The sequence below is a fragment of the Manis pentadactyla genome, chromosome 12 (assembly GCF_030020395.1).
Source record: "Manis pentadactyla isolate mManPen7 chromosome 12, mManPen7.hap1, whole genome shotgun sequence".
Classification (NCBI taxonomy): Eukaryota; Metazoa; Chordata; class Mammalia; order Pholidota; family Manidae; genus Manis; species Manis pentadactyla.
The window spans coordinates 11801071-11826229 of NC_080030.1; the positions used below are offsets into that span (position 1 = coordinate 11801071).

At 53.3% G+C, this 25159-nt stretch overlaps 1 protein-coding gene across 2 annotated transcripts; it reads right to left on the minus strand.

Moving 5' to 3' along the window:
* Nucleotides 1-16253: 16253 nt before the first annotated feature.
* On the minus strand, nt 16254-24131 carry LOC130680042 (ral guanine nucleotide dissociation stimulator-like). 2 transcript variants are annotated; one of them, XM_057490021.1, is made up of 15 exons: nt 23501-24131; nt 22354-22520; nt 22001-22214; nt 21605-21762; nt 21272-21464; nt 20964-21049; nt 20448-20824; nt 19489-19704; nt 19048-19151; nt 18513-18582; nt 17718-17783; nt 17303-17374; nt 16973-17094; nt 16760-16864; nt 16254-16389 (listed from the first exon to the last, which is right to left on the minus strand). In XM_057490021.1, exons 1-14 carry the CDS (start codon nt 23629-23631, stop codon nt 16780-16782), a joined length of 2061 nt encoding a protein of 686 aa, XP_057346004.1. In that variant the 5' UTR covers nt 23632-24131; the 3' UTR covers nt 16254-16389; nt 16760-16779. The 2 variants fall into 2 exon arrangements, with proteins under 2 accessions (XP_057346004.1, XP_057346003.1); XM_057490020.1 differs by lacking the exon at nt 23501-24131 and having other exon boundaries at nt 22354-22674.
* Nucleotides 24132-25159: the final 1028 nt, after the last annotated feature.

Genomic DNA, 25159 nt, shown 5'->3' on the forward strand with positions numbered 1-25159 from the left:
TCCGGCCCTCCGTAGCCCAGATGGTGGACTCGCGCTGTGCTCGACTTCGCCTTCCTCCCGGAGCGGAGGCGCCGGCGGCACCGACCTCGCCCGCTGGGCTCCCGGAGCCGCACTCGCCGCTTCGCCAAGGCCTCCGAGAGCCCGGCCGGGAAGAGGCTCCCGCCACCGCGGACCTGCGGCGGAGCGTCCAGAGCGGGCCCCGCTTCAGGGGTGAAGGCGACAGCGACGGCTCTGTGGGCCAGAAGGTACGTGGCCGCGGGGACCCCTGCCTCCGCCTGTGGGCGCGGTGGAGCCGGTGAGGGGGCGCTCGTGCGAGGGCTCGGCGGGCGGCGCGGGGCGCGCGGGGCCGTGGGGCGGCTGACGCGGGTGCTGGGTCCTCGCTGGGCCCGGCTCGGGGCCGCTCCGCCGACCTGCCGCCGCCGCCGGGGCCGGGGCCCCAGGCGGAGGGCCCGGGGCCGCGCAGGCGGGGAGGCCGGCGGGCGTCTTGCCGCGTGTGGAGGTTTTCGGCGGCGGCCTCGAGGGCGAGGGCCGGGCGAGCAGAGGGTGAGGCGGGACCCGCGGCGGGGCGGCGGGGGAGAGGCCGCCGGAGGCCGCGCCTTCAGAATGAAAAGTGTTCATGTGTGTAGACTCTCTTTTTTTCTTGATAAGTCTAGCTAGGGGTTTACTATTTTACTTATTTTCTCGAAGAACCAGCTCCTGCTTTCATTCTCTCTATTGTTCTATTCTCTATTTTATTTATTTCTGCTCTAAACATTATTATGTCCCTCCTTCTCCTGACTTTGGGCCTCACTTTTTCTTCTTTGTCTAGTTTGGTTAATTGTGAGTTTAGAGTGTTCCTATGGGATTGTTGTTCTTCCCTGAGGTAGGCCTGTGGTGCAATATGCTTCCTTCTTACCACCGCCTTTGCTGAGTCCCACAGATTTTGCCTTGTTGAATTATTGTTGTTATTTGTTTCCATATATTGCTTGATCTCTGTTTTTATTTGGTCATTGAGCTACTGGTTATTTAGGAGCATGTTGTTAAGCCTCCATGTGATTGTAGGCCATTTCGTCGTCTTTGTGTAATTTATTTCTAGTTTCATACCCTTGTGGTCTGAGAAGCTGGTTGGTAAATTTCGATCTTTTCTAATTTTCTGAGGCTCTTTTTGTGGCCTAGTATATGATCTATTCTTGAAAATGTTCCGTGTGCACTTGAGAAGAATGTGTATCCTGGTGCTTTTGAGTGGAGAGTTCTGTAGATGTCTAAGGTCCAGCTGTTCTAATGTGTTGTTCAATGCCTCTGTGTCCTTACTTATTTTCTGTCTGGTTGATCTGTTCTTTGGAGTGAGTGGAGTGTTGAAGTCTCCTAAAATGAATGCATGACATTCTATTTCCCCTTTGAATTCTGTTAGTATTTGTCTCACATATGTAGGTGCTCCTGTGTTGGGTGCATAGATATTTATAGTGGCTATATCCTCTCGTTGGACTGACCCCTTTATCTTATGTAATGTCCTTCTTTATCTCTTGTGACTTTCTTTTTTTGAAGTCTATTTTGTCAGATAGTAGTACTGCAACACCTGCTTTTTTCTCCCTGTTGTTTGCATGAAGTATCTTTTTCCATCCCTTTACTTGTAGTCTGTGCATGTCTTCGGGTTTGAGGTGAGTCTCTTGTAAGCAGCATGTAGATGGGTCTTGCCGTTTTATCCATTCTGTTACTCTGTGTCTTCTGGTTGGTGCATTCAGTCCATTTACAATTAGGGTGATTATCAAAAGATACGTGCTTATTGCCGTTGCAGGCTTTCGATTCGTGGTTACCAAAGGTTCAAGGGTAGCTTCTTTACTATCTGACTGTCTAACTTAACTCTTGTATTAGGCTATTATAAACACAGTCTGATGATTCTTTATTTCTCTCCCTTCTTATTCTTCCTCCATTCTTTATATGGTAGATGTTCTATTCTGTACTCCTTTGTGTTTCCTTTGACTGCTTTTGTGGATTGTTGATTTTATTTTTTTGCCTTTAGTTAGTATTTGGTTGGTTTGCTTTCTTTGCTGTGATTTTATTTTCTCTGGTGACACCTATTTAGCCTTAGGAGTGCTTCCATCTAGAGCAATCCCTTTAAAATATCCTGTAGAGGTGGTTTGTGGGAGGCAAATTTCCTCACTTTTGCCTGTCTGGGAATTGTTTAATCCCTCCTTCAAATTTAAATGACAGTCATGCTGGATACAGTATTCTTGGGTCAAGGCCCTTCTCTTTCTTTGCATTAAATATATCATGCCATTCTCTTCTGGCCTGTAAGGTTTCTGCTGAGAAGTCTGATGATAGCCTGATGGGTTTTCCTTTGTATGTGGTCTCATTTCTCTCTCTGGCTGCTTTTAAAAGTCTGTCCTTATCCTTGATCTTTGCCATTTTAATTATTATATGTCTTGGTGGTGTCCTCCTTGGGTCCCTTGTGTTTGCAGATCTGTGCACCTCCATGGCCTGAGAAACTATCTCCTTCCCCATATTGGGGAAGTGTTCAGCAATTACTTCCTCAAAGACACTTTCTATCCCTTTCTCTCTCTCCTTCTTCTGGCACTCCTGTAATATGAATATTGTTCTGTTTGGATTGGTCACACAGTTCTCTCAGTATTCTTTCATTCCTAGAGATCCTTTTTTCTCTCTGTGCCTCATCTTGTTTGTATTCCTCTTCCCTAGTTTCTGTTTTCATTTGTCGTCTCCTCCACCGAATCTAATCTCCTTTTAATACCCTACAGTGTGCTCTTCAATGATTAGATCTCCTTCCTAAATTCTTTCCTGAGTTCTTGAATATTTTTCTGTACCTCCATGAGCATGTTTATAGTTTTTATTTTGAAATCTCTTTCAGGAAGATTTATTAATTCAGCCTCAGTCCTTTCTCTGGTGCTGAGATTTTGCTTTGAACCAGGTTCCTTTGACGTTATATATTTGTATGTGGCGCCCTCTAGTGCCCAGAACCTCTTCTCTCTGGAGCTGCTCACCCAGTGGAGGGATGTCCTGGGTCTCAGGGGGAGTGGTGCTGGTGCCCTGTTCCGTGAGATCCGCTGCTTTCTCCAGGTATATGCAGTCTGCTGCAGCCTTGTTTCCCGGTGCTCTTTCAGGACTAGTTGTGTTAATTATATTTTCACATTATATGTGGTTTTGGAGGGGATCTCTGTCTCACGTCTCACACCGCCGTCTTTAATCCAGTCTCAGTTTTGATGCTCCGCCTAGAACTTGGAGTTATGACTTGTCAAATCTGGATGGCTCTGTTGGTTGCAGTTAATTTACTGTCAGGAGAGGAGCTACTATGATATCTGGGATTTACCTCTCCGCATCAGAGTGAAGAAGTAGTAAGATTCTTAACTTATTCTTTAGCAGATAGACAATAACTCAGCCCACCTTGCGAACTGGGCGGGCAGCCTTGAATGATATGCTCCCTGACCAAGACGCCGGTATCCCAGGGAGAAACCAGAGCACTAAATTTCGTGTGTTAAGTTGATTTTAAATATTCAGGGACCCCTTAACAAGTCCACACCGTTAAGCCTTTATAGGGTCCCCCCAAATCCTCAACTGCCTATAAAAATCCCTAGGCAACGCACAACTATGGGCTCTCTTGACCCCTCCTGGCGCCGCGAGCCAGGAGATCTGTCCTGTCACTGTATCTCTCACTAAAAGCGTCTCCTACGTTGGCTTGGGTGTTCTCTAAGTTCACTCTTCCCCTCCGCAGACAAGAAAAACCCCAGCATCATTTTGGGTGGCTCGTCCGGGATAATGTGGGAGGTGAGTTATCAGCATCGAAGCCTGCCTTTTCTTTCACTGTCTTTATAGAAGCCGTCGGTGGCACACAACATCGGACGCCCGTGAGCCACTTAAGTGGAACTAGCCCGGTTGCATTTTACTAGAAAGTTGTCCATTTCTTCTAGGTTATCCAGTGTGTTAGCATATGATTTTTCATGGTATTCTCTCATAATTCTTTGTATTTCTGTGGTTTCTGTAGTGATTTTTCCTTTTTCATTTCTGATTCTGTTTATGTGTGCAGGCTCTCTTTTTTTCTTGAAGAGTCTGGCTAGGGGTTTATCCATTTTGTATGTTTTCTCGAAGAATCAGCTCCTGCTTTCATGGATTCTTTGTATTGTTTCATTCTTCTCGGTTTTATTTATTTCTGCTCCAATCTTTATTACGTTCCTCCTCCTGCTGACTTTGGGCCTCATTTGTTCTTCTTTTTCTAGTTGTGGTAGTTGTGAGTTTAGACTGTTCATATGGGATTGTTCTTCTTTCCTGAGGTAGGCCTGTATTGCAGTGTACTTCGCTCTCAGCACCGCCTTTTCTCTGTCCCACGGATTTTGTGTTGTTCAGTTATTGCTGTCATTTGTCTCCATATATTGCTGGATCTCTGTTTTTATTCGGTCATTGATCCGTTGGTTATTCAGGAGCATGTTGTTAAGCCTCCATGCGGTGGTGGGCTTTTTCGTTTTATTTGCGTAAATTATTTCTAGTTTCATACCCTTGTGGTGTGAGAAGCTGCGTCGTTTTTGGGGGCTCGTCCGGGATAACTTCGGAGGTGAGTATAGGCATCCGAGCCTGCCTTTTCCTTCACTGTCCTTATAGAAGGAAGCCATCTATGGCACACAACATCGGGCGCTTGTCAGCCACTTAAATGGGACTAGCCCGGCTGCCGATCTCAAAGTCTCGAGTGCCAGGTTCCCCTGCGTCTCCCTCAGTGGATCCCCCGTCTCCCTTGGGAGCCAGGAAAGTCACCTGAGTGGAGGCCAGGATTCCCCTTCAGAGGCATCTCCCTCGATGCGAGGGACTGAGGAAGGCCGTGGTCACCTGCGAGAGTCTAGGCTGAGGCTGCGCTTCATTGGCTTCTCAAAGGCCTGTGTGTCTGGAGTCAGACCCTGACAGCCCGACTGGGTATCCATGAGGAGTGTCTCTCTTTCTGTCTGTCTGTCTTCCAGCCTGCTTCTCCGGGCCGCCCCAGCCTCTGGGTGAGGCAAGGGTGCTCTTTACTTCCTTTACTCGCTCGATGTGTGCCTCTAACTTCGTCAGTGCCACGGACCCCGATGCTCAGCACCGCAAGGTAGGAGATCTACGCTTCGCTCTTATTCCTGATGAAATGCTGCACTTTTTATCTCATAATAATGTGTCCGGTTCGTTGAAGAATGCTGTTGGTATTCTGATGGGGATTGCATTGAATCTGTAGATTGCTTTAGGCAGGATGGGCATTTTGATAATACTAATTCCTCCTAGCCAGGAGCGTGGATGAGTTTCCATTTGTTAGTGTCCTCTTTAATTTCTGTTAAGAGTATCTTGTAGTTTTCAGGGTATGGTAGGTCTTTCAGTTCCTTGGTTAGGTTTATTCCTAGGTATTTTTATTCTTGTTGATGCAATTGTGAATGGAATTGTTTTTCTGATTTCTCTTTCGGCTACTTCGTTAGTGTCTAGGAAAGCAACAGGTTTCTGTGTATTAATTGTGTATCCTGCAACTCTGCTGAATTCAGATACCAGTTCTAGTAGTTTTGGAGTGGGGTCTTTAGGGTTTTTCTATGTTCAATATCATGTCATCTACAAATAGTGACGGTTTGACTTGTTCTTTACCAATCTGGATGCCGTGTATTTCTTCGTTTTGACTGGTTGCCGTGGCTAGGACCTCCAGTACTATGTTGAATAACAGTGGGGAGAGTGGGCATCCCTGTCTTGTTCCCGATCTCAGTGGAAGAGCTTTCAGCTTCTTGCTGTTAAGTATGATGTTGGCTGTGGGCTTGTCATATATGGCCTTTATTATGTTGAGGTACTTGCCCTGCATACTCATTTTGTTGAGAGTTTTTATCATGAGTGGATGTTGAATTTTGTCAAATGTTTTATTCAGCATCTGTGGACGTGATCCTGTGGTTTTTGTCCTCCTTTTTGTTGATGTGGTGGATGATGTTCATGGATTTTCTAATACTGTACCATCCTTGCTTCCCTGGAATAAGTCCTACTTGTTCATGATGGATGATCTTTTTGATGTACTTTTTGATTTGGTGTGCCAATATTTTGCTGTTGTTTTTTTTTTCTCAGAACCACTTTTATTTTTTGTCTTATTAATATACCAAGTGTTTTTCCCAGTATACCTGCAGCACACACACACACACACACACACATATATATATATATATATACACACACACATATATATATATATATATATGTGCATAAAGATAGATTTTTCCTTTAGAGAACACACAAAATACAAAATATTGCCATTGTAAATCTGAACTGTTTTCATCTGGAGCATATAAAATGTTTGTGCACCTGGTTTTTTTTTTTTGCACAAGGCTCCCCTGATCTTAATGAAGTGGCCAATTGGAGTTTGTCTCCTCTTCTCTCTGGTCCATTGATTTCAGCCTGTACATACTGATTCTAGACTTTCTAGGTGATTCACAAAGAGCTCAGGTTAAATTAACTTGAGGACAGTGTTTGAAAATGCAGAATTACTCACACTTTTTTGTGCCTGTTATTAAGCATTGTTTCCAGAAGATCAATCTTTTAATTACAGTGAGCTTTCCTACTGGTGGCTCTCAGTAACAATAAGTGTATTGTGTGAGCTGACTGGAAAAATAAAGAGAAGGAAAAAAATTCTTTATAGCACATTGCCTTTGCAAAAGTAACATCTCCAGGGTATTGAATAGAGTCTGGTTTTCACCAGCCTATCTAAGGTTGGCCCTATAATCTCCATCAAAAACTTACCTTCGTGAGTTCATGTTTGATAGGAAGCACTTACAGTAGATATATGGTAATACTTATTGCGTATTTGCTGTGCAGTGGGAATTGTGCTAATCATGTTAAATTATATACTATGAGGTTGGCTCTGTTATCCTTCCCTATTTTAGAAGTGAAGAAACTAAGGCTATTCACCAGTTAATCTGTGGCCTTATAACAGTAAGTGGAGCACTATGTTAAATTTAGCTGTATCTTACCACCAAGGTAATGGTATTAACTCTGATGCCCTTCCTTCCTTCCTTCCTTCCTTCCTTCCTTCCTTCCTTCCTTCCTTCCTTCCTTCCTTCCTTCCTTCCTTCCTTCCTTCCTTCCTTCCTTCCTTCCTTCCTTCCTTCCTTCCTTCCTTCCTTCCTTCCTTCCTTCCTTCCTTCCTTCCTTCCTCCCTCCCTCCCTCCCTCCCTCCCTCCCTCCCTCCCTCCCTCCCTCCCTCCCTCCCTCCCTCCCTCCCTCCCTCCCTCCCTCCCTCCCTCCCTCCCTCCCTCCCTCCCTCCCTCCCTCCCTCCCTCCCTCCCTCCCTCTTGTTATCATTAATCTACAATTACATGAAGAACATTATGTTTACTAGGCTCCCCCTGAAATGGTTTCTTGAACCTTTAGAATTCAGGAAACATTCAATTATGCGGGGTCTAAATTTATATTTATTGTATGTATTTTTGTTAACACGCAGGCTTTCAGGTTATGGCATAGGGCTGATTTTAAATACGGTATTTCATGGCTTTATGTTGTAGAAGATGTCACCAAAGGTTTTTATTGCTGTTTTTGTTCTTGTCTGAGCTATTTGGGGCAATGAAAAAACTTAATGCTAAGAACACGTATTAGGGTTAAAAAGTCCAGTAATTAGGCATGTTTTGGTGTGACTTACAGCCTCTCTTGGCTCTGAGTGGACACTTCCCAGCTGGGACCACACTGCTTTGTAGTGGTCTTGTGGATGATATTCCAGTGTTCCTGGAATGTTCCTTTAAGGTGCTTTCTATTTCTGTGCATGTCATTTTGATACCTTTGATAATCAGTTATACTGAGAACATAGTTTAAAAAAATAAATAAAAAGAAAGCAGAATTTGGATTATTAAAAACAAAAGCTTTAAAGCATGGTTATCACAAGCTGTGAGAATTCCCGTGCCCGCACTGTAGTGTTTGTTGGGGGGTGTCTCTGTTGGATTCTCCCAGAGGAGGATGCCGCCCCAAATCACTCACGGAAGGCTTCTCTTGATGCAACAAGCAAGAGGAATTTATTCAGAGGCCAGCTAGCTGGGGTCCATGTGTTAGCCCGACGCAGCGGGTCTCAACAAGGACCCCGAACACACAAAGCCAGAAGTTTTTATAGCATTTTCAAAGGGGCAGTATTTTCTACAGTCACAATACAGTGGTTTTTTTTCATAGACACATAAATTTTCAGCTGACGCCTCATCCTGGGGGTCTGGTTAAATAAAATCACTTTCGGAATGTTTAGGGTGGTTCTAGCAAGATAAGCTTAACTGATTGAGGTTGGCTAACTAAAGGTCACTACAATTAACACTGGCTGACTAACTTGTTTTTCAAAGTTCTAGTAATTTTTCTCCTTCTAGGTTAGAAAATGGTGTTTGAGCCTTTAAGATGGCTGTGCTTATGCTAACTTTTGATTCTTCAGGTTCTACATCTCCTGTTAGAGCGCTGGTCCCCGCACCACCTGTCACCTCCGTTTTAGAGACTGCCCCCTCTCATGATCTTTCTCGTCTGAATTTTTCACAGTGGCATCTAGCTCTGAAGTAGATAGTCTTCATCTGTTCATCTTAGTTGAGCTTCAAGCTACTTAATTAGTATGAATATTAAAATTGGTGCCATGCATTCCTTAGCGTGACTGGTTTATTTTGAGCTAACGGTGGAGGATAAGGGAGATAGAAAGTAAAATGGAGAAAATGTTACATTGATACGGATGACGCCGCCTTAACGCTGAATGCTTTTTTCCGCTTAAGCCACGGGAGGGTGCCTGTTGGAAGTCAGTCAGCTTCAGAATTCATTGCCATTAGCTTGCATGCTTTCTAAGTTGTAGTTCTAAGGAAAAAAATCTGAGACGTATGGTTATTGTGCCATGTGATTCCCCTGAATAGAGGACATGTTCTTGGGTTCTGTCAGATGCTGACTGTATTCATCCAAAAATCCTACTTCCTTCTTTTGTGATGAAATTATGGAGATACTTTAAACAAAGACAAGCCCTTGATGGCTTTGGTCCTTAGGCTAGCCATAGCTGAGGTCGATTCTTGTGCAATTGGCCATTCGGAGCCCCAAGTTAGGCCTTGTTCACACTGCCCGCCCCCATTTGTGTTTCAAATAAGTATTCCGAGAGGTCTGGGAGGAGGAGTAATGAAATCTGAGAGAGAAAATGAAGTGTGACAGCATTTCAGAATCTAAGGAAATGCACCCGCAGGTTCCCGCCCTGAGTTCTTTTTGCCCCTTAACTGTGTGAATGCACGCTGGGATTGGAAATGGGGACCCCCCCCCCGGGTCATGGGCCCTTACTAAGCTTGTTTCTGGGTGGCTTGCTGGGACTTTCAGGGACTCACTTTAAAAAATGACATTGAATTTTATGAAGCAAACTTTCACATCTGTGACCTGCCTTTTGCACAAAAGCTCCCCTCTCCCGGTGAGGTGTCCCTGTTCCCACGGGCTGCTATTCTGTTACTCTGGCCTGAAGCGAGTTAGCAGCCAGCTGGGCCGCGCCACTTACATCGCCGCCCAGGCCGCTGACAGGAGCGTAGTGACGTGTTAGAGCATGTTTATTGTGCAGACGAACTGGAACGGCACTAGGACCGTGTGCCTGTGTCGGCTTAAACACTGGGATTTTATGCCCCTTCCACCTTCCATCAGCTTGTAGCTGTTGGACTTTACAGTTACTCATTTGGGCTACAAATAGAGTAACAGTATTTTTGTTTGGCCAAATGTGGGGTGTGACCTTTGACATCGTGCTTGGCTGTGCCTGGGGATTTGAATTCTCCAGTTTAGGTGGAATTTCCTGCTTTGTTTCCTCTGATAGGGGAATACACGCTTTGGCTCTTTCCACTAGAGGTGGAGGAAGACAGGAAGAGTACAACTGGAACACACAGAGGGTATTCATTATTTTACTGGGTGTGATTCAGTTGGCGGGCTTTTCACGGGAGTGCGAGCCTCCTGCGGTCGTTAGTTCTGCGTACTAAGAAAGCACTGTAATCATACTCAGTTTTCTTTGCTCTATATCTAATTTTTGACCAGTCTGGCGGGGTAGTGAGGATGAGTCCCTGCCTTTTCGTGGTGCCTTTGGTGCCGGGGTTCTTGTTCACTGAGCCAAAGAATGAACTTCGCAAACACTCAAGGTAGGAGGTCAAGGTTAGAGGCTTTAATTTAGAGTTAAAGTGATTGGACAGAACTCCTAGCTCACGCCAGGAGGGGACACGAGAGTCCGTGGTTGGCTCATTGTCTAGGGGATGTATGCGCAGTTGAGGATTTTCAGGAATGGGGGTAAAGGGCTAGGGGTGCAGACTTGTTGAGTGGTCCCAGAATGCTCATTTTTGATGAGTAACAGAAGAAATTTGCTGCTGTGATTCTTTCTCAGGATAGCAGTGTCCCTCTGGGAGCATGTCAATTAAGACCACGTGCCCTGCCCGCAAGGTGGGCTGGATTGTTCCCTGTTTGCTAAAGTGTGTTAAGAATCTTACTTCGTAACTTTTTGAGATGTTTATAGCCTGGCTTGTTTACTAAATGAATCTTTTGCTCAGGTTGCGGATTACTTGGTTAGGATCAGAGAAGGAAACACAGCATATAGGTACAATTACAAATAAGCTGGGCCTTTTTGCAAGCTAAGGTAAATTTTACAGTGTCATGGTCTAACTGATACAAAGAAGTCACAGGTTATGCTGAGATACTCTTCTTCATCTGCAGAACACTCAGACATTCCAGGCCGAGTTGCTCCTGGCCTTTTGAGCTTGAACTGATTTCACTGAAGAATGTCTATATTCCTACTCTGGTATCTTTACCCTAGAGAGTTAGTGTGACTGACCGCGTAATGCTTATCACAGAGTTTCGCTAGGGACTTCTTCGCACATTGTTACATTGTTCTGACTGTAATGGTCTTGCTCTGCTTTTTCTCCGGAGGCCCTCACCCTACTCTGCCTAACCCCACGGTCCCTTGTCTCACCAACACCAAATTCAGAACGGTGCTCTTACCTCTGAGTAACTCCTGTTATTTTCCAGAGGCCCCCTGGAACATGCCAGAGGAATTTTTTCTCCTCATTAGGGAAAATTTGGCTAATTTGGCTTACATTTATCTCATCTATAATTACCTGGAAAGCACTGTCAAAGGAATAATGCTAAACTTTATTCAGTATTTTACATTACAGATATTTCAAAATATCCTTATATCTACTGCCTTATTGTAAGTTCTCCTCAGCTCTTTAACCATTGTAAATTGCAAGTCTTTTGTCATTTATAGTTTCTTATTCCTAAACTGGTAAAGAACTAGATGCCAGCAGCGGTGCTTATCTGGGGGCGAGGTCGTGTCTGTTACAGGTCCTCGCTGGCTCCCCACACAGCTGGTCAAACGTCATCACACAGCGGTCAGCTCCCAAAATGAGGGTGAAAACCCCCCCGCCTCAGAAGTCTGCCTCCCTCGGCACCCAACATCACCTACAACTTCAGTTAAAGAGAGAAGGAGGGGAGAGCTCCCAGCTATGCCCAGCGTTTTGCCCTGAGGTGTTTCCAATCTTTTCACCTTTTTTCCTGTTTTCTGGTTCTGTGATCTTTCTCCTTCCTTCTCAAACCAGATTTTTTCTGAAACTTCACTACTGTGCTGTTTTGGAAGAAGTATCTTACGTTATAAAAAATGGCCTGAGTTCCTCAAAATATATTACCTGAGCTGGGACCGTGCCGGCTGGCAAGGGATCCCTAAAGCAGGTACTGGGCACGGAGGCCGCGGAGGCAGAAACAGCCAAGGAGACAGAAAACCGATGCCGCCTCTCTCTCACCCACATGCCTCACTTCGCCCTGATTGGCCCCGGAGGATGGCTGGCTAGCCAGAGACGGGTAAGATTCCTCAAGGGAGGAACAACCTAAGACAGGCACAGTCGCAGAGGGGCCATCAGGAGAGAACTTGGGGGCCAACAGAGGTGAGGCGCAGATCCTCACCCCTCCCCGACTCTGCAGAGGCCTGAATCTTCACCATCTCCGAGCAAAGTCTCCTCCTCCCATGGCTGCGTCGCTGCCCAGGCTCAGCTTGAGACAGGGACCCTCGGCTTAGACACAATAGGGTGAGGGTGAGGGCCTCTGGAAAAAGCAAGGCAGGATAATTAAAGTCAGAGCAGTGTGACTACATGGAAGGAAAGCCCCTATCAGAACTCTGTGTTAAGCATTATGCACAGTGAGATCAGTTAATATTCCCCAGGTGAAGGAAAATAGTCCGTGTTTTTATTATGCTAATTGTTTGTAATCATGTGTAAGATTTACTTTAGCATGCCAAAAGGCCCAGCTTATTTTTTTAACTTTACCTATATGCTGTTTTTCCTCCTTCATCCCGTAATCAAGTAATTTGCGGTCTGGACAGTTAATGTAGCAAGCTAGCCCAGCCATAAACAGCATAGTAAAGACAAGAAAGATTCTATCTTAAAGCTAAGATTGCATTTTAAAACTCAGGAAGTTAAGAAGTAAGATTTTTAATGTCCTGCCACTGGGTTTCAACCCTGGGCAAGTTCACTATGGATTCAATGTGACCAAAGAAATGACAGTAAAATGTTCTTGGGGTGAAAGGGTCGTACCGAACTTTATTTCCACAGTGGCAGGTCAATCACTAACATCTCATCCAATCAGAGCGAGTCTGCATGCAGCAAGTCCTCTGGGACTCTGCCTACACAGCCATCCCACACAGCCATCCTCTGGGGCTCTGACCTCAGCGCTGCCACCACTCCAGCCTCTGCTCTGCTCTCCTGCAGCCTCGCAGCCGTGTCACCGTGTCACCCAGAGCACTGGGTGGAAGCTCTTTCTATAGAGTCAATAGCAACATATTGCCCAAACACGTGTAGTGAGCTAGCCGACTAGGCCCAGGGGAGAATCCTGGACACAGGAACTTCCATTTTATCCACACTTAACATACTCTTTAGCGAACATACAATAACTCAGCCCACCTTAGAGGTAAGGAAGGCAGTCTTAATTGATATGCTCCCACATGCATCCGAGCAGTGCATTTCTTGTGTTAAGCTAATTTTGCAGAATTACCCAGAGGACTGATGAGAAACTTCATGTCTCATCAAAGAAAAACATCTTGAGACCACTTAACAAGTCCACACCCCTAGCCCTTTGTTACATTCCTGAGAAATCCTTAAAAGGGGGAACCGCCAACCTTTCAGTGTGCCTCTCTCTCTGAGGTAGCCCACACTAGTGTGTTCCTGCCCTTCAATTCTTGGTTGCGGCAGGGACAAGAACCGAGGAAAAGACACAACGCCCTCCCAGCAGGACTCCCAGGCCAGGGGAGGGATGGGGGAAGGAGTCCGCTGGGAGGGCAGGGAGAGAGGGGTGCCCCAAGCATGGGAACACAGAGCCTGGAGGAAGAACAAGGAGAGAATGGCAGCAGCTGGGGAGGGAAGCCACAGAGCCTCAGTGGTAGTGAGGAAGGGACTGTGGGTGCAGACCGAGTAGGGAGGCCTCCGGAATAAAACCCCCTACTGAAATTCCACATGAAACAATTAAGGAAAGTCAGTCACATTAATTCTCTAATGTAATACAAGCATTCTTCTGGGAGATTGATGAAAACTAAAAAAGCCCAGGAGTAACTTGGCCTGAAATGTTTGAATATCCCCCAGATAGGAAGGAAAATACCTCAGCATAGCCCATGTCTTCATTGTGTCAGTTAAATGACACTATTGTAAAATTTACTTTAGCCTGCTAAAAGGCCCAGCTTAGTTTCTTTAACTTTACCCAGATGCTGCTTTTCTTCCTCTAGCCCTAATCAAACGATTTGCATCCTAGGCAACTCATAATGGCAAGTGAGCCCAGTCACAAACAACATAGTAAAATCAGGAAAGATTCCATCTTCAAGATAAGATTGCATTTTAAAACCCAAGAAGTCAAAAAATGGGTTTCTTAACATAGCGGACAATGACTCAGCCCACCTTGGGAGCAGGACAGGCAGTCTTGATTGATATGCTCGCAAACCAAGAAGCTGCTGTTCTGGGAAAGAATCCGAGCAGTAAATTTCTTGTGTTAACTCTGCAAAATAATCTGGAAGACTGATAAGAAATTAACTGTCTCTTCAAAAATAAGCATTTGGGGGCCATTTAGCCGGTCTGCATCCCTACCCTTTGTCTCTCAACCACCTGTAAATCCCCTAGACGACGCAGAAACCCAGGGCTGTCTTGAGCCCTCCGGGCAGGTGCAAGCCAGGAGCTCTGCCTGCCTGCTTCATCTCTAAATAAAAGCCTCGCACTTGCTCTCCTACCTTTAGTGTTTCCGGAGTTCGTTATTCGACTCCGTGAACAAGAAATCCAGCATTAGCTTCTCTGAGGAGCCCGAAGACGGGGAGTCCCCAGAGCCCCGTGCCTGGGCACAGAGCCGCGCACCTGGTGCCAGAGGGCCGTGCCATCTCCACAGCACACATCGGGTGGGCAGGTGCATTGCAGCCCACAGTCAGGGTGGCCACGCAGCCGTGTGAGCCTGGTGTCCCAGCAGCAGCAGTCCAGGGCCTGGCATGCCCTGGGCACCTGCACACACCGGGGCAGGACGGACTGCTGACCACAGTGACCACCCAGCAGTCCCAGGGCTACTGCTTTGTTTCTGGGCCCAGAAGTTCATCTCTCTAGGGTTGAGGCTGGTGGGCCGTGCAGGAAGACAGGTCTGACCTGGGCCACCGCCCTGCCAGAGGCCCGTCTGCCCTCCTTCTGCCCAAACCTCCTTCCCTATGTGGCCGGGGAGCCTGAGGTCATCCCTGGGACCACCGTGCAGGCAGATGGCTCTGAGGGTGCTGTGGGCAGGGCCAGGAGGAGGAGGGTGGCCTGGGTGTCCTGATTTTACCTCCTGTCATCTGGTCACCTGAGGCTGTCAGTAGGGCCCACTTCCGCTTCTCCAGTCCCCAGTCTGGGGCTCCACCTGCAGCATAAGGCCTGGAGACTGTCTCCAGCGTGGAGCCCCCCAAGGGGGTATTTGTGCTGATCCTGCAGCTCTGCTGCAGGCCAGACCTCCCCTCCTGGGAGGGTGAACACATCCTGAGAGCCCTGGGAGAGCATTATGGGGAGAATCAAGAGCCAAGTGCCTCCGCTCAGCCTCCCCAGCCTTTTGTCACAGACGTCAGGCCGCTCAGCCAGGATCCAGGAGCGGGATACCAGGGGCCTCACACCAGCCTGGCCCGGGGATGGACGGCTGAGGGGCACCATGGGGGAGGACTGGAGACCTGGGAGCTTTGGTGGGTGCTCTGAGGTGTGAAGCATGGAAAAATTGGGCTCAGAGAAAGGCCCCCAAAGGAAGGAGTGCACATCTTGGAGGTGCTTTGAGACCAAGTTCAACATTTTTTGAAAAGGAATTTCTTGGAATGTGTGGGGCAGCTGTGTGTCATTAAATGGGACAGTGCTAGACTGGTGCCTTGCAGCCCTGGGATCTGCTTGGGTTACGACATCTGCAGTGGTGTTGAAGACGTGAAGAGACACCCCGGGGCGTCTATTCAGTAGATTTTGGTGTCTGATCATAACCTATAGGGGTCAGGAAGGAAGGTCCAGTTTCTGTTTGAACCGCCCTCCCCAGTGTTGCCAAAGTGTGCCAGCCTGTGGCTTAGAGCGCCCTGCTCTTCCTGAGCACCTTACGGGGAGAGGACTGAGGATGGAGGATAACCTGGCGGAGGTCAGGGCCCCCCTGCGTCATAGAGTTTGAGGGCTGGGGGTGCGGTGGGCTGGGGCACACGATGTCTGCAGGAGGGGCAGAGCTTTGAGAAGAAAGAGCAGTGTGGTGGCAATCCGTTCATCATTTATTACATTCTGCACAGGGATGACCCCAACCCCCAGGAACCATTAACCTCAGACACAACACCGAGACCACACTGTGCCTGGGGAGGCTATTTCTCAGGGATGAGGGGAGGGAGTTGCACAGGGGCTCCGCTGGGAGCATGTCCCGGGACCCTGCGTCGGCCGGCCGGCCCTGCAGCCTCGGATGCCTCCGCTGGGCACCCAGGGGGCGGTGGTCCCATGCAGCACTGCGCCGTCTCTGTGTCCATCCTGGGAAAGGCTGGCCATGGTGAGGACGGGCCCCAGCTCTTCCTGGACCGTTGTGGCCATGACTCTGTGGCTGATGGCACCCAGGCAGCAGTTGGCGTCACGGTGGGAGGCCACCTACTCAAAGGGGAAAACCCTCCACACGGTGGGGTGGCTCGCCTTTGTCCAGCGGGCCACGAGCAGAGGGTAGGACACAGCACGAAGGCGGCCAGGTTGGCAGTGGCTACGTACAGGCCCTTGAGGAGGCAGCGGCAGCGTGGGGAGATGCCGAAGTCGGCCGACGGAGGAGGTGCCAGAGCAGCTGCCCCAGCAGAGGCTCAGGATGAGCAGCGGGAGGAGGAGGAGCAGCAAACAGACTGGGGTCCTGGGGCGCCAAGCGCCGCCTGCCCGAAGGGGAAGCAGCTCTCCTCCACATGCAGCCAGGACACCAGCAGGGCCGCGGGCCCGATGACAGCAGCTACAGGGCCACGCGGGTGAGCAGAAGAGGCAGGTTATCCCGGGTTCCCCCCATTATCCTGCTTCCACCCCGTCCCCACTGCCCTCTGGGCTCCGGGCCCTGTGTGGAGGGTCCTGTCCATCACCAGCACCCGGGGGGTCCCTGTCACGGGAAGGCTCCTGAGCGTCACCTACTCACAGAGGAGGAGGCTGGGTCCCAGAGGGGGCGGGGAACCACCCTTCAGTCTGACAGGACTGGTCGGCCGTGGAGCTGGGACCCCAGCCGCACCGGTCTTTAGGACGCCCCCACACCCAGCATGGCCCGAAGCTTCCCTGAGGCTGAGGAGCGAGCAGCCCACCCCCCTGCCGATCGCCCCAGCCCAGAAACTCACCTGGCCCTGGCCCAGGACGTTTAAACGTGGGACCTGAGGAACTGTAACAGTCCCTTTCTGCCGGCCCTCTGGCCTGGGGGCTCCAGCTGGCAGGACAGCGTGTAGCTGCAGGACACAGGGACACCTGTGAGCCCCTGGAGGCACATGTCAGGGGTCCCTTCCCCCAGAGCCCACCGGCAGCTGCAGCCCACGCCTGACTCCGGCCAGCCTCACCTCTGCTCCTCGTCCAGGGGCTCCACAGCCTGGACAAAGGACATGAAGTGCTCGTCCCTCTCCAGGTCGTACACCGCGGCCATGTGCTTGTGCACCATGATCTCGTCCTGGAGGGTAGCGACCTGGGGCAGAGGAAGGACAGGATGCAGACAAGGGGGGGTGAGGAGTGGGGCACTGGATGGTGCTGGATCTTTGCTCACACGGGAACCCACTCTCAGGAAAGGTGGGGGACGGAGGGGTGGCCCGGTGCTGAGGTCCAGGCTCACTGGGGGCTCTCTCCTCCCTAAAGCTCACCATCCTGTCCCCCCGTGCCCCTCTGGGCTCACTCACGTCCTCATTATGCTCCAGGAGTTTCTCTTTAGGCAGGTCAGCAAGAAACAGTCCGAGGTAGGGGACCATGCCCTGTGCCACCGGGGTGAGGAGGTGATGAGTCCCCGCCTGCCCCAGGGGAGCCCACAGAGCCTCCCCTGAACCCCACACCCTCAGCCTCCAGCTCCCTTGGACCACCCTGTGCTGCCTCCCCACCTCCCTTCGCCCAGCTCTCCCCTCCCGGGCCCTCCCAGGGCTGGCTTTTGGCCAATCCCAGGACCTGTGGGCCTTGCACCTGTCCTCCAACTTCCCCCTGTACCCAGCTGCTCTCGCCCTCCTTCTGGTCACACCAATGCTGGCAGCTCAGGACTGGTGGCACCAGGAGCAGGTGCAGGGTCGCCCCCACCGCCCGTGACCCGCGGCACGCCTCTCTCACCTTCCTCTTCCTCTCCTCGGGTCCCATGCGGTCCCGCTGCCTTTCCCTCAATACACAGTCCAGCTCCTGCAAGGCCCAGGACACTCGGGTGCTCATGCTCCCCTCCCACGCGGCCTCCCGCAACCAGACCGTGGTGGATGGATGCCTTGCCCGAGCCCCCTGGCACCTACGCTGTCCCCACCTCCAGCAGGCTCTCAGCCTAGAGCGACCCCAGCTCCAACACACACAAACTCACGGGGGTCCTTGGGCCACAGCCGCCGCCCTGAGAGGGTCAGGGGAGGTCCCTCTGCCTCCCAGGGTGCCCTGAGCACTCACTGTCACCCGGCTATCAGCACGGCTCCCCTCACATGACCAGGTGGGCTGGGCACAAAGCTGAAGCGCGTCTTGGGCTCCCTGGACCCTGCTCACCAGGGAGGCCCACACCCCAGGGTGACGGCAACCCTCCATGTCCACATGAGGAGCCCGAGGTCACAGAGGGGCAGTGACAAGCTCAGGGGTCCCAGGGGAGAAGCCAACCTTGCTCATCCACAGGCCCCACCCCTGCTGCCGACCCCAGGCCAGCTCCAGCCCTGACGGGGGCCTGTCCTCTGGGTCCTCACTGGATGCCAGGCCCCCAGTCAAGTGGAGCCAGGGAGGGAGATAGACGAGGCCCTTGGGGCCTGGGGGACCCTACTTTCACCATCAGCTTCCCCCTCTCACCCCGCACACCTGGAGTCCTCCCCAAAGTTGTGCCACAGCACGGTAGAAGACTTGCCCCGAGGACCCCTCCCTTCCAGACCTCCAGCCCCCATTTACCTTGAGGAGATGCTTCCTGGTAACCCACTTGACCTTCTTTGTCAGGTTTTTATACGTCCTGGTGCTCTTCCTAAGGGGAGGGGAGAGGAGTAGGGAGATACATGGCCAGCAGGTGGAGAGTCTTGGGGCCGACCCCTTTTCCTGGAGATCCTAGAAGGTCCACTAGCCTGCAGGAGGCTTTCCACCACGGCCCTGAGCCCTGGGGAATCTGTGGCCTGGGGAGAGGGCTCTATGTTTCCACCCAGGGCCTCCATTCCCAGTTCTCCCAGGGGCGAATCTGCTTTGGGCAAGGTCGCTGTCCTTGGGGCAGAGACCTCTTGCTGCAGAACATAAGCTCAAGATCTCCAATGGGCTTCAACCCACACCTGACATTGGAGGAAACTGATTCCTGCAGGGGTACTCCTGTCCTAACTCACAGGGGGCCCCAAGAGCCTGCCATCCCTGTCCTTAGGCTCTGCCGCCTCCCAGGAAGTCCCAGACATAGGGGTGTCCCTGTCCACTCAGGTACCCCGGTCCCAGAGACAGGACTACCCACCAGGAAACATGTTCCCAGGTCCTTTCCAGGCGACCTAAGGCACGACTCTGCAGGGCCAAGAGAATGGCATGGAGTGCCGCGAAATTCCTGAGGGCCAGACACTCCTGGGAGGGAAGACAGAGCTGAGAGCGTGGCCTGCTTCTCTGCTTCTATCCCCCCATGAACTCCTGTCCTTAAGGAGACGGACACCCAGGGAGCCCAGCACGCCTGGTACCTGCTGAGCAGCCCTCCTGGGTGGAGGACTGTAGCTCAACCCAAGGAAGGGGCCAGGGATGGCTGTCCCACCCCTGGGGCCTGCGAGTCCAGGTCCACACATCCCTGGCAGGAGGGGCCCAGGGACGGTGCAGGGCAGACCGTAGGAACCCATCCTGAGAGCTGGCCAAGGAGGGGAGCAGGTACCAGGATGCCAAGATGGACCCGGGGGGCTGTCCCATGACTCACCTTGGCAACCCGGATCCAGAATTCCACCACTCGGGCCCTATCCTGGGCTGTCATGCTTGGCGTCCTGAGGCAGGTGGTGGTGACCAACTCAACCAAGGTGTCAAATTCCCTCAGGACCCTATGCATGGTGGGGGCCAGGTGCTCAATGTCTCCCGTCTGTGACTGCTTCTGTAGGTAGGCCTTGCATTCAGAATAGTTTATCCTGCTGTACAGCGTCTGTGGATCAGAAGGGAGGGAGGGTCATCCAGCTGTGCCCCTGGTGCCCCCGTGCCCAGGCAGGGTCACCGGTCAGACCTGGAGCCCAGGCAGGTGGGGACGTGCTGTGAGCCTCGTGGCCGTCCAGGCCTCGGACACCGTCCAAGGAGGCGCCGAGGACTGGATGCACAGTACCCCGCAGTCGTGGGGAGCGGAGGGGCTCTGCTCGTAGGCACCCTCACTCACCTCCTCCCTGCCGCCCAAGGCAGCTCACGCTTGCCCATCCTGGGGCATCTGCCTCCCATTCTGCCACCCCGTGGGTCCCGCTGCCCACTCAGGTGCAGTTTCACCCTAAACAACTCCACCCAGGGCCTTTGTTGGTGTCTGTGTCTCCCACGCAGTCAGATCCATGGCAGCGGCCTCTGAAGTGCAGAGGCCATGGAAGCCTGCCAGGCCAATGGCCCGAGGACCTAAGGCCCTGGCAGCACCTCCCTGAGCACCCCTCCCAGCCCACCAGGCCCTGCCCCCTTTCCCTCCGCTCCAAATCATTGGTCTGCAAGGACCCCTAAGTGCCAGCCCTACTGTCCCCCTGTAGTCAGTGAGGGCTTGGGGGTGAGGAGAGTCTCTCGTGGCACATGGTGAGTCCGGGGGGAAGTTGGAACGTGGGCCGAGATCACAGGAGTCCACGTCAGGGGCAGGAGGTCGGCGGCAGACCGTGACACAGGGCAGGCCCACCCCCGACCCTGAGAGCCCGCTCCGCTCACCGCAAAGGCCAGGGTCAGCTGCTCGGCCACCAGGCGGGAGGGAAACACCAGGATGGTCCACTCCTCCTTTCTTGTCACATCCCAGGTGCTCGCAGCACAGGGGTGGGCAGGCTCCGGGCCCGGGTATGGCTCTACTAGGACCGGTGCCATTCCTGCAGATGCCATGGGCCCCGAGCCCGACGGCTCATGGGGCTCCAGCTCCGGGACAAGGTCCATGTCTGAGGTCACTGCTTGGACATCCTCCAGCTCTGCAGGGGCTGAATCAGGTGACACCGGCCGTAGCTTCGGCACACGGGTCTCATAGGGCCTCTGGACGAGCTTTATCCGCGGAGTCGGCCTTCGCCGTCTCTGTGGGGCCAGCTGCCTCTGCCGTGGGTCTGGAGCAGGACACAGAGAAAGGGTCACCCCGGGGCTGATTCCCCGCACCTTACAATGACAGAAGAGCCCACACTGCCTTGAAGGGAACCCCAGTCCGGGAAGCCCACCCTAGACGGTCCCCTGGCCGCAGCCCCTCACCTTCCAGCTCTGAAACCGTGGGCCCCAGTTGTTCGTCCTGCCAGGTAACGTGCCTAGCCCGTCCCATCCTGCGACTGGGGTAAGGCCTGGGGGTGGCAGAGTGAGAAGCCTGGTCTTTCCAGCCGCACTGCCCTCCGGGTCCACCCTTGTGTGGGCCTGGCCGCTGTGCACTCCCCTGCCTGTCCCGGCACCTGCCCCTCCCCCTTCCTGACCCTGCGTGTCTGTCCTGGGACCCCATCCTCTCCCATCCTCCCGAATAGGAAGTCTCCAGTCGTCAGCCCCCCCATGGGAATCCAAAGATGAGTGACCTGCTGGGCTCTGCTGTGGGCTCATGGGGCTCCAGCTCAGGGCCTGCCAGCGGGGCTGAGGCCACTGCAGGGGCTGAGGCAGGCGACACCGGCCGTCGCTCCAGCACAGGGGTCTCAGGGAGCTCCTGGACGGGCTCTAGCCACGAAGCTGGCCCTCCCTGTGTCTCTGGAGCCAGCTGCATCTGCCGTGGGTCTGGAGCGGGACACAGAGAAAGGGTCACCCCGGGGCTGATTCCCCGCGCCTTACAATGACAGAAGAGCCCTCACTGCCTTGAAGGAAAACCCCAGTCCGGGAAGCCCACCCTAGACGGTCCCCTGGCTGCAGCCCCTCACCTTCCAGCACCGCCACCGTGGGCCCCAGGTGCTCCTCCTGGACCAAGCGGTGGAGGACTTGGCCCTCACAGGTGGGTATGCACTCACTGGTATAGATGAAGCGGAGCACCTCCTCTAAATCCCAGAAACGAAGGCGACTAGCCTGTCCCATCTTGGGGCTGGGGGAAAGCCGGAGGGTGGCAGAGTGAGAAGCCTGGTCTTTCCAGCCACACTGCCCTCCGGGTCCACCCTTGTGTGGGCCTGGCCGCTGTGCACTCCCCTGTCTGTCCAGGCACCTGTCCCTCCCTCCCCCTTCCTGAACCGGCGTGTCTGTCCTGGGACCCCATCCTCTCCCATCCTCCCGAACAGGAAGTCCCCAGTCGTCAGTTCGCCCATGGGAATCCGAAGATGAGTGACCTGTTGGGCTCTGCTGTGTGCTCATAGGGCTCCAGCTCGGGGCCTGGCTCTGAGGCTGAGGCCACTGCTGGGACATCCTCCAGCTCTGCAGGGGCTGAGGCAGGTGTCACCGGCCGTATCTCCAGAACAGGGGTCTCAGGGAGCTCCTGGATGGGCTCTAGCCACGAAGCTGGCCCTCCCCGTGTCTCTGGAGCCAGCTGCCTCTGCCGTGGGTCTGGAGCGGGACACAGAGAAAGGGTCACCCCGGGGCTGATTCCCCGCGCCTTACAATGACAGAAGAGCCCTCAGTGCCTTGAAGGGAACCCCAGTCCGGGAAGCCCACCCTAGACGGTCCCCTGGCTGCAGCCCCTCACCTTCCAGCACCGCCACCGTGGGCCCCAGGTGCTCCTCCTGGACCAAGTGGTGGAGGACTTGGCCCTTCTCGGGGAATGAACGCCGTCCGCCATTGATCACGTGGACCTCCCTCCCTTGCTTCTCGATATAGTGGTTTAACTTTATTTCCACGGGGCTGGAGTACGGCCTGGGGGTGGCAGAGTGAGAAGCCTGGTCTTTCCAGCCGCACTGCCCTCCCGGCCCACCCTTGTGTGGGCCTGGCCGCTGTGCACTCCTCTGCCTGTCCAGACACCTGTCCCTCCCCCTGCCTGGCCCTGCGTGTCTGTCCTGGGACCCCATCCTCTCCCATCCTCCCGAATAGGAAGTCCCAAGTCATCAGTCCGCCCATGGGAATCTGAAGATGGATGACCGCTGGGCTCTGCTGGGTTCCTCCTGCCCCAAGCCCCAAACTCCTCCTTCCCCCATTCTGTGAGACGGGCAGCGCTCCCTCTGGACCCAGTGAACGATTGCGCATCCTGTGTCCAGGAGAAATACCCCCATTTACGGAAGCAGGACACGATGGCATCGTCCGTGTCGCTCCCTGGCTGTGACCTGCGGATGACGCCTGAAGTGACTACCCTACTCGGCCCGGGACAGGGTTCCAGTACTGTGTCTGCTTCCTTCATTCAGTTATGCTAAGTGTCCCCAAAGGGTCTGCACAAAGTGGGTGCTGCATACCTATTGTTGCTGAAGGAAGTCCTTCCCGAACCTTCCCAGGTACCCCTCTGCTGCCCCCAGAGGTCCCTCATGTGGCCACGGCGAGGACAAGGACCGGGCCCAGCCACAGGGAATCGCGAGCCTCCGTTCCAAAGGCTGCTTTCCATGTGCTTTTCCAAATGAGCCAGGCTCCAGGCCACTGACGGGTGAGGCCAAAGGCTTTTCATCGGGTACAGAGAAGTAAGCCCCGAAGTGGCCCAGCTTGGCTGGCAGTCCTTTACAGTGCCGGGCGCCAGCGGAGCCCCTCTAAGGCTCCTCCCGTGTTCCCCATGGGCACCCTAACAGGCTGATCGCCAGCCACCCTGCCCGTCAGAGGAGCACGCTGAGGCTCAGACACGTGGGGACACGCAAGACACACCGCGGGCTGTGGGCAGAGGCCCGACTGTGCCGAGGAGGGGGGTGGGTGCTCACCGGGGGAGCCGCTGGTCCGTGGTCGGCTGGTCAGCGTCCTCGGGAGTGCTCCGGCTGGTGTTTGGAGCTCGTTCCTCCCATGCTGTGCGCCTTGTCTGCATACACACGTCCATCTGGGGAACCCTGCTCATGTTGAGCTCACTCCGAAAGAGAGTTAGCTCAGCTTCTCGCTGAGGGGGGCAGCAGGGATATAGTCAGTGGGAAACCCAGGAACCACCAGGACGAGGGAGGTTTGTGGCTCACCTGAGAGCCCCCAGCCCCCTGGGGTGCGAGCAAGGAGAGGCACGGGGTGCCCCCGGGAACAACGTTCCAGGCCCTCTGGAGTGGTCCTGTTGGCCACTCTCGAGGGAGGGCCCTGGCCGGTTGCCAGGTGTGGAACGGGGTCCTGGGGTGTAGACAGCCTGCCCCAGGTCCAGGGAGATGGAGTAGGTGAATCCATCCACCAGCTCCTCCACGCTCCCTAGGGTGGAGCTCTGCAAAGCCAGCACCTGGTAGCTGGGGAGGAGGCACCCGGGGATGCCTGGACCTCCCCGCAGGGGGCAGTGTGGGCCCCAAACTTGACCGGAGATAAGGCCCACAGGGCCATCTGCGTAGACATCCAGTCCCTCAGGGAAGAGGAGGACACCCCTGGGCTCAGGATTAACATGTGGGTGGAAATACCTGGTCCCAACACTCACCTCCATGTCCTGAATGATGAGACCAGAGCTGTGACACTGACTGCCCCACCAGGGGGCCACCACCTCACAACATGCTCCCACCCTAGAACGGACCCCCTCCTCCCCACGCCCACCGCAGACACATTAGGGGCCACGGGGAAGGTCAGCCGGGGATGGGTCACACAGTGACCTGGCCCTGGAGTGGCCCGCTCTGGGCTGCACTGTGTTACCTCGGACTCCCCCTGGAGACACGGACAGAAGCATTGAAAGAGGTCACTGAGCCAATGCCCACAGGAAGCAGGACTCTCACTCTCAGATGCCCCCCTGTCTTCCTCGCCTTCAGAAGGCTCCACACAACAAGACCACATGTTGCTCTGTCGAGCACCTCCGGTCAAGTGAGCAGGACTGGGGTCTGCGACCAGGAGCTGGGTTCCGTCCGGGTCACAATTCAGGTTCTACTGGGCGTGTCATCAGAGACATCACTTCTTCAAGGGCCCCTCCCTGCATTCAGACACGCCCACGTGCCCCTCTGGGCTGCTGACTGCCCCCCCTCCTGGCCCTTGCCATGCAAGAGTACACACATCTCCACCAGAGCCCTCCCCACGCTCTCTGGCAATGTCACTGGGGTCCCAGCTCTGAGGAGACAAGAGCTGAGCTCAGGCCTCTTTTTCTCACCAGTTCCCTGTCCTGCTGAGGCCACGGCACCTCCCAGGAGCTGCCCAACATCCCAACCTGCACAGGGAGGGTCACGCCAGATATTCCTCCCTAAGGACATCCCCAGGGATACATGGATGACACCTCCAGCTCCTGGCGGCTGGTGTCACGTGTGTGTGTCGCACGGACTCAGAGACGGAAGAATGCCAACCAGGCTTGGCATGGAGCGTGGACCACCACGCAGGTCAGGCCGGGGTCCGGGCCTTGTGATCTTGGGCAGGTCCGTCTCACGCTAGGCCGTTTTCAGGTGTGCACCTTGAAGGGGTGGCAATGAGAGGAGATCCAGGTG

Coding starts and splice junctions, on each gene's coding strand:
- LOC130680042 (XM_057490020.1), bottom strand. CDS start 22,672: ATGGGGTCCCAGGACAGACACGCAGGGCCAGGCAGGGGGAGGGACAGG. Junction 22,215..22,353: donor CACGGTGGCGGTGCTGGAAG/GTGAGGGGCTGC, acceptor GTCCCGCTCCAG/ACCCACGGCAGAGGCAGCTG. Junction 17,375..17,717: donor CCGAGGAGAGGAAGAGGAAG/GTGAGAGAGGCG, acceptor CCGGTGGCACAG/GGCATGGTCCCCTACCTCGG.